The following is an 8,571-nucleotide window of genomic DNA, read 5'->3' on the forward strand; positions in this document are numbered from 1 at the left end:
GGGGGGGTGTGTACGTGTGTGTGTACAGTGGGTGTATGTATACAGTGTGTAGGGGTGTGTGGGGGTGTGGGGGTGTGTACGTGTGTGTGTGTACAGAGGGTGTATGTATACAGTGTGTAGGGGTGTGTGTGTGTGTACAGGGGGGTGCATGTACAGCCTGTGTAGAAAGAGTTCTGTATATGGGCTACAATCATATGCTTCAAATGTGTTTGGCAACCAGTGCGCGAGCCCAGGCTGCCCGAGCCCCAGGAACCTCAATTTGCTTCTCTGACCAACCCGCTTGTCAAGCAGAGCTGCCAAAGGCCTATTCTACCGCTGAGGGAAATCTGAGCCACTGCGTGTGCGCAGAATTCATGTCCCCCGCAGATTTCTTTGCTTCCCCACGGAATAATGACTTACCCCCCTGCACTCAGAAACCCCCCTGACGAGCCCCACTCCCTCTACGGCTGGATGACGAGCCACCTGCACCCAGATTCCCAACTTCACTGAGCCCCGACCAGCTACACCTGGATCCCCACCCCACTGAGCCCCACTCCCCCAGCATCTGGACCCCCCACTAAGTCCCCCACACCCAGACCCACTTACCAAGCTCTATCCCCCCACTCTAAGCCCCTCCACACTTCGATCCTGCCGGGCTGAGCCTGCCTGCTCACACCTGGTGCACCTGGCACAGAGGGGCAGGGCCCTGGGGTGTTTCTGGGGCAGGCCCGGTCCTTGCGCTGTGTCAGGATTGGGTACAGCAGAGTGATCTCCCACCTCTGTGCAGGCAATGGCCTGTGCTCCCCAATGCCATGCTGGAGCTGCCATATTTGACAAATAAAATTTGCAGAATCTTGCAGCATTTTAAAATATCGTGCGCAGAATTTTTATTTTTATGGTGCAGAAGGCCCTCAGGAGGACCTTTTACACAGCAGGTAACCAGAGCTCTCGAGCCGGGGAGGAGCCAGCTGGACATCGACCCAGCCAGAGAGAACAGCTTGGTCTGCATTTTCCTTTCCAAAGAATCCACTGCAAAGGGTCACTGGGCTATAAAGCCAGGGACTGACCCTCGAGCGAACAGCCGTTGCAGCAGCTGGCTGCGTGCAGAGTTACTGGGCTATAAACCTGGGGGCGGTGTTACCGGGCCGTCAAGCTGGGGGCGATCCTGGCTGGGGCGGGGGCGGTGTTACCGGGCCGTCAAGCTGGGGGCAATCTTGGCTGGGGGCGGCGTTACCGGGCTGTCGAGCTGGGGGCGATCCTGGCTGGGGGCGGCGTTACTGGGCTGTCGAGCTGGGGGCGATCTTGGCTGGGGGCGGCGTTACCGGGCTGTCGAGCTGGGGGCGATCCTGGCTGGGGGGAGGCGTTACCGGGCTGTCGAGCTGGGGGCGATCCTGGCTGGGGAGAGGCGTTACCGGGCTGTCGAGCTGGGGGCGATCCTGGCTGGGGGCGGCGTTACCGGGCTGTCGAGCTGGGGGCGATCCTGGCTGGGGGCGGCGTTACCGGGCTGTCGAGCTGGGGGCGATCCTGGCTGGGGGCGGCGTTACCGGGCTGTCGAGCTGGGGGCGATCCTGGCTGGGGGGAGGCGTTACCGGGCTGTTGAGCTGGGGGCGATCCTGGCTGGGGGGCGGTGTTACTGGGCTGTCAATCGCAGCGAGTGCGGTCGGTTCCAAAAGCCGGGGCAGCTGGTGAGGAATATCCCTGTGCCAGGGCTGTATTCCCGCTGCACGGGGAGCTATGGACACTCACCGACACTCTGCTTGGACGGCTGTGGCCGAGCCCAGGGAGGACCAGGCAGGAGGGACGGGCGTGGCTGGCGACCTGTCCCCAGTGAGACTGAGCAGCATGGGATCAAAGGAAGCCCCTGTCTCCATATGATTCAGCATGGGATGGGAAGGCCACAGCCAGGAAGAGGAGGCCTCCTGGGCTCTCCAAACAGAGACAATCCACTCTGGGGTACCAGGTGGGGGGCACAAAGCCGCTGGAGCCGTCCATCATGGAGGGGGGATTCGAGGGACCAGAGTCCCTGAAACCACAGAACTTTGGGGCCCCTCAGCCAAAGGGGGCTGGCGTCTCGAGGAGCCAAGTACGGGGGAGAAACGGGTTCACGCTTTGCTCCTCGGGCTGGGGATCCCGGGGGGCCGGGACTTTCTGTTGGGCTTTCCCTGCACACCAGGGCTGGGCTGGGCTTGAGCTCAGAGCGTGTGTCAAGCCCCCATTACAGCGATGAGCTCTAGGTGCAGCGACCTGATTCACTCCCGGGAGCGTCCGGGTGAGGGCTGGGCATGGCCAGGAGCTGGTCTGGGGGGATTCGGGACAGGGGGACACTGGGGTCACTGCAAACAGCGACGGGACGGCGGAAGCCAGCAGGTGACGTGTCTGTTGCTCCACTTGTGAGCGGCACCAGACGGGGAGTGAGTGGCACTTTGGGGGCACCAGACGGGGAGAGGTCTCTAGCTGCCCTGGAGGGAGGCTGCGGCAGGATCTGAGCGCCTGTCAACGAGCATCAGTCTTTGCTGGGGGGGAGGAGTCCTTTGCTCTCAGTCCTGCCCCTGCCTTTGAGCCCCGGGCTGCCCCCTAACCTCCAACGCCCCCTCCCTGTGCCATGCACTCCCGTGCGGTGATGGGGGGACCCACGCAGGCCCCGGCAGCATCCGTCCCCTTGTGCTGCGGCCTTTCCTCTGGCACCAGAGCAGAGCCAGGCAGGGAGCCCTGGGCCTGGCAGAGCCGTCGGGGCTGGGGAAGGTCAGGGGGCCTGTCAGAGCCATCGGGCGGGGGGGCACGTGGAGCTGTCAGGGAAAGGGGTGGTCCAGTATCCTCTTCCCATCCTCTGCCCCAGGAGGTCTGCTCAGCAGGGGACACCACTCTCACAGCGTCCCTGCAATGGAGCAGACAGCAACAGGGATGTCACATGGGCCCAGGCCCAGGTGGGGGCTACAGGTCGGGGTTTACAGGGAACGCTGGGAGTGCGGTGGAGGGGGAGAGAACAGGATGGGGGACAAGGTAGCTGGGGTGGGGAGTGGAGGGGCTGGGTTGGAGGCTGTGGGGTGGAGAGAGAAGGGGATCATGGGGTGAGCAGAAGGGGGCTTGGCTGGGGGCTGGGAGCCCTGGGGCAGAGAGGGCAGGGAGCTGGGCTGGGGGCCCTAGGGAGGAGGGAGCAGGAACTGGGAGATGTAGGGCGGAGGGAGCAGGGGCTGGGGGTGACAGGGCGAAGGAGGCAGGGGCTGAGGGCCATGGGGTGGAGGAGATAGGGGCTGGGGGAGGTAGGGGCTGGGGGCCATGGGGTGGAGGAGGCAGGGCTGGGGGCCGCAGGGCTGAAGAGGCAGGGCTGGGGGCTATGAGGCGGAGGAGGTAAGGGCTGGGGAGGTAGGGGCTGGGGGCTGCAGGGTGGAGGAGGCAGGGCTGGGGACCGTGGGGCAGAGGGAGCGGGGGCTGGAAGCTGCGGGGCGCAGGAAGTAGGGGCTGCAGGGCGGAGGAGGTAGGGGCTGGGGGAGGCAAGGGCTGGGGCAGGAGGCGGAAGGAGCGGGAGTTGGCGGCTGCGATGTGGAGGAGGTAGGGGCTGGGGGAAGTAGGGTGGAGGAGGCACGGCTGGGGGCCATGGGGCAGAGGGAGCGGGGGCTGGGGGCCGTGCGGTGGAGGAGATAGTGGCTGGGGGAGGTAGAGGCTGGGGGCTGCAAGGCAGAGGAGATAGGGGCTGGGGGAGGTAGGAGCTGGGGGCGATGAGGCAGAGGAGGCAGGGCTGGGGGCTGTGGGGCAGACGGAGCGGGGGCTGGGCTGGGGGCCGTGGGGTGGAGGGAGTGTGGGCTGAGGTGGGGGCCGCAGATTGCTCAGTCCTTACTGGCAGCTGGGCCTCATAGCTCCGACGCAGGCGCTCGTAGGCCTCCATGATCACGGCTCTTCTGCAAGGGGATAGCAGGGGTCAGCCCTGAGGCAGTGCCTGGCCCCTCACTACCCCACCCCCTCGGGGTCCCCTAAGGGCCCGGGGCTTCTCACCCCCTCCCCTCCCATGGAGCCACATGGGACTGTGAGCCAGACCCCAGCCTGGGGCAGAGGCACTGTGTGCCGGGGGCTCCATGTAGTGGGGGTGCTCGCTGTGGGGGGGGGAATCTGTACTCACTTGCTGGCAAGACCCCCGCCGGGGGGCAGGCTGGGGTTCACCTCGGACGCCAGGCACCGGAAGATGGCCACGAGGCTGGCAGCCCCCTGCTCCTGCAGCTCCCCATACAGCTCTGTGGGGAGAGGGGCTGGCTCATGACTGGCTCTGCCCAGGCACTCAAAGCCCCGCTCTGCCCCTGCACTGCACCTGGTTACCCCCTCCCCACTGCCCCTGCCCCCCCGTCCCGTTCTCACCCCATTTGCCCCTGCCCTCCCCCTACTCCCCTCCCTGTTGTCTCTGCTCCCGCCCATGACCTGACGGGCAGTAGCTGGCACAGGCAGGCGTGGGTGCCCCGCTCTGGGTCCCTTGGTCTAGCTGCCCTGTAGCCAAGGGCCTGGTGCTGCCCAGGGCTCAACCTCACCCACCTGCCACCCGGCTCTCCAGGTGGGCGTCCAGCTCCCGCTCCTTCTGCAGGGCGGCCTGGGAAGTGCCGGGGGCCCCCCGGAAGCACACCACCATGCAGGTCATGTTGTCGCGGCTTCCCTGGGCAGGGGAGAACCAATCAGGTCAGGGGGCAGCGAGCGTGGGGACAGGCGGCTGTAGGGGGCCCTGATGGGTCATTAGAATGGTGGGAGCCCAAGGGGGCATTATGCCCGGATACAGCCCAGCATGGAGCCCAAGGGCCCATACAACAGCCAGACAAGGAGAGCAGCTGGATCTGTACCACCCCAGCCCAGAGCAGGAAATCCATCGAACCAGACAGTGTTGGGCAGGGGGGTCCCTCATCTCCCCCCAACCCCTCTGCCCCAAACATCTGGCCAGGCAGAGATAACAGAACCACTGTCTGCTGGAGGGGAAAGGCCCTGTGTCCCATTCCCTGCCCCCTGAGCCAGCCAGTCCCTGCCTTGGGGTCATATGGGAGCCGGCACCCCCTACAGGAGACAGGCCCCATGTCTCAGTCCCTCCCCTCCACCTCCTTGCACCAGCCAGTCCCTGCCCTGGGGCCGGATGGGAGTCAGCGCCTTCTAGAGGGAACAGGCCCCATGTGCCATTCCCCCCGCGCCCCCATGCTGTGGCTGGCTGGCTGGGAGCAAGCACCTCCTAGAGTGGAAAATAACCACGTCCTATTCCCCACCCCACCTCCCCACACTAGCCAGTGCCCTGCCCTGGGGTCAGTGCCCCATAGACAGTAAAGGTCCTGTGCCTCATTCCCCGCCCCCCTGAGCCAGCCAGTCCCTGCCCTAGGGCCGGATGGGAACCAGTGCCCCCTAGGAGAAAGGTCCTATGTCCCGTTCCCTGCCCCACCCCACCCTGCAGCTGGAAACCAGCGACCGCTAGAGGCCAATGGCCCTGCCCCCCATCCCTGCCTCACCTTGTAGAGCCCGGCCTCCAGGACCTCCTCGCACACGGCCTGCGGGTCCCTGCCGAGCTGCAGGCGGGAGCGGACGAAGGCGCAGAGCCCCTCGGTGTCGAAGGCGTCCCAGACGCCGTCGCAGGCCAGCACCAGGAACTCGTCCTCGCCCGGGCAGCGCGCCAGCTCGTACACCTCGGGCTCGGGGGACACCAGCTGCTCCGTCTGGCCCCGCCAGGCCACGGCCTTGTAGTCAAAGTCGCCCAGGGCGCGGGAGACGGCCAGGGAGCCGTTGACGCGCTGCAGCAGGACGGTGCCGCCGGCGTTCTCGATGCGCTCCCGCTCCCGCGGCCGGCTGGGCTTGTGGTCCTCCGTGTAGAAGGTGAGGCGGCCGGCCCGGCACAGCAGGGCCCGCGAGTCGCCCAGGTTGATGAAGTAGAGGTGGCGCGGTGAGACCAGCACGGCCACGGCGGTGGAGCCGGCGTGCTCCCAGCCCTCGGCACGCGCCAGAGCCTGCATGCGGCTGTCAATGTGCAGGAAGCCCTCCCGCACCGCCCTCTTCACCGCCTCTGGCGACTCCACGCCCCCCGTGAAGGCCTCGCCCACCACCAGCTCCCCCAGCAGGTGGTGGGCGCAGAACTGCGCCACCGTGCTTCCCGCATGCCCGTCGTATACGGCAAAGAAGGCCCAGGTGGCCAGGCTGCCCGGCAGCTGGGGTTGAGCCGTGTGCGCGTCCTCCATGTGGGCCCGCCAGCCCTGCATGGCGCCCAGCCCGTAGCGCAGCCCGCCCCCCTCGCCCTGCTCCAGCAGCTTCTCCGTCCGCGGAGCCTCCAGGAAGGAGCCGGGCCCCTCGCCACGCTCCGCCTTGAAGAGACGCGAGACCATCCGCTCTGCCTGTGACACCAGCAGTCGCACAAAGGTCGCCATCCTGTGCCCCGGGTACTCACCCTATTGCCAAGCCTGGTGCCCCCGACCAAGTGCCCTGGGGAATCGCCCGGTCACCGCTTGGCACCAGCCCTCTGATCTCCGGTAGGTTTCAGTGGCTCAGCTGCAGGGGCTGCACCCTGCCCCTGCCGACTCCCCGGGGCCTTCCTGGCACCCCCATGATGCTGTGCGGCTGGCTCGCCCCCTGGCAGCCCCAGGGACACATGCACTGCGGGGGCTGTGGTGGCTCTGTCCTCCCTGGCACCATAATTCCTCATCCTGCAGCTAAATATGGAATGTTAAATCTCCTAATCCCTGCCCGGTCATGGCCCAGCACGCAGCATGGGCCATGCAAAGCTGGGGTGTGGGTAGCGGGACCCAGGGCCAGCCCCGCCCTAGCCACTGTGGGTATTCTGCAGAGTGCAGCCAGACTGGCAAGCGGGACCAGGCCCACGGTGCCATCACGAAAGTGTCCATTTGGGGCCCATTGGCCGAGTTGTCTGGGGGTTGTTCCTTTCTGGGCAGGGGGAGCAGCATAGCCCAGCTGGGGGTGGGGGGAGCTGCAGGGCGCCGCTGGGGTTGTGCGCTGGGGGCAGCAGCAGGGCCCAGCTGGGGTTGGGGGGTTGGGGGGAACAGCAGAGCCCAGCTGGGGTTGTGTGTGGGGGAGTAGCAGGGCCCAGCTGGGGTTGTGGGGGGAGGGAGCAGCAGGGCCCAGCTGGGCTTTTGCGGGGGAGCAGCAGGGCCCAGCTGGGGATGGGGGAGCAGAAGGGCCCAGCTGGCATATGCTGCTTTTCTCCCAGGTTGAATTCAGGGCTTCTCCCCACACAGCTTCACACAGAAACTTGACTTGTTTTCACTTCCTGTCCCAAATTGCTGGGCAGCGTTGCCGGGCGACTGTATTTCTATATCCTACCTCCCCCCAGAGGTGGCTGCATCTCAGCACCAGCCGACGGATCTCTGTATAAACAGTCCCACGCCCTACCCCAGAGGTGGCTGCATGGCATGCTGGGGGTATCCGTGGGGAGAGGCGCTAGAGAAGCATTGGGTCATTACTAATGTAGTGACTCTGTTATGCCCAGAAGGGAGCGGTGCTGTCCCCTGGTGGTCCCAAGGTGGGGGGCGGGGGCAGCACAGGGTCCGTGCCCCCCGCTCAGCTCAGTGAGGGGCAGCGCTGAGTCCTGGGCTGGGCTGCACCTGTGACGGACGCTCAGCTCTGGCCTCACCCTCAACCCACCGTGGGGAAGTGATGCCTGGGGTCCCACTGTCTCCATGGAGATGCCCCATCCCCACAGGCCCTACTGTCACGGACTCACAGGTCGTGCCCACTCTTGGCCCTGTGCGGTCCATAGGGGGTGCCCCTTTCAGTGCAACAGCCCTTCTCGGGGGTCCACTCTCCCTCAGGGGTTAAGCCCCTCCGCCTCCTGGAGCCGCACCTCTCTGAGCCTTAGCACACCTGTCTCTCGCCGTGGGCCCCCTCAGGGAGTCCACTCGCTCTGGACCCCTGGGGCCTCCACCCCCCGAAGGGGATGATGCCCCTCTGTTCTCTAGACTGGAGAGACTCTCAGCCAGCGTAACACAGGAGGGTTTATTGAACATCTGAACCCAGCACAGGAAACTCTCAGGGCCTCAGGCCTGGCCTCCCTCAGCACAGCACATCCAAGTCTCCCCTGCATCCAGGTGAGCTCTGCCTGCTCCCTGCCTCCAGCCCTGAGCCCCCCTGCTTCCCAGCTGGGCATCTGCTATCACCAGCCCCAACCCTGGCCTCTGTCCTTTGTCTTCTCTCCAGGTGAACAGGGTCGCCTGAGCCTCCTCTCCTCTCTCCACAGCCTATTGTTCTCCCACGGGCCAGAACCGGCTGGTCAGGACACCGGGGTCCTCTCTCCACAGCCCATTGTCCTCTCACTGGCCAGAACCGGCTGCAACTGCTGAGCTGGGCCTCCGGGTCACCAGGTCACCGGTCGCTGGGGTATCCATTCTCCAGGCTAGTGGTTGGGGTCCCAAGTTCCCTCGCCGGTCCTTGAGCTGGGCCTCCGGGTCACCAGGTCACCGGTCTCTGGGGTATCCATTCTCCAGGCTAGTGGTTGGGGTCCCAAGTTCCCTCGCCGGTCCTCTGTAACAACAAACTCCCTCTCCCATCACCTTGTTAAACCTGTAGCACCTAGGGAAACTGAGTCCCACCCCCTCTGCATGCAAACTATAGGAAAACCAAGAAAATTCCACCTAG

General features: G+C 65.5%; 1 protein-coding gene across 1 annotated transcript; it reads right to left on the reverse strand.

The window, feature by feature from the left end:
- Positions 1 to 1,253: 1,253 nt before the first annotated feature.
- PPM1N (protein phosphatase, Mg2+/Mn2+ dependent 1N (putative)) lies at positions 1,254 to 6,350 on the reverse strand. Its single transcript, XM_078850355.1, has 5 exons — positions 5,445 to 6,350; positions 4,498 to 4,615; positions 4,094 to 4,205; positions 3,815 to 3,875; positions 1,254 to 1,370 (listed from the first exon to the last, which is right to left on the reverse strand). The coding sequence occupies exons 1-5, from the start codon at positions 6,348 to 6,350 to the stop codon at positions 1,254 to 1,256; spliced, it is 1,314 nt and encodes a 437-aa protein (XP_078706481.1).
- Between the last annotated feature and the right edge of the window lie 2,221 nt (positions 6,351 to 8,571).

This window comes from Lepidochelys kempii, chromosome 23, assembly GCF_965140285.1.
Source record: "Lepidochelys kempii isolate rLepKem1 chromosome 23, rLepKem1.hap1, whole genome shotgun sequence".
NCBI classification, from domain to species: Eukaryota; Metazoa; Chordata; order Testudines; family Cheloniidae; genus Lepidochelys; species Lepidochelys kempii.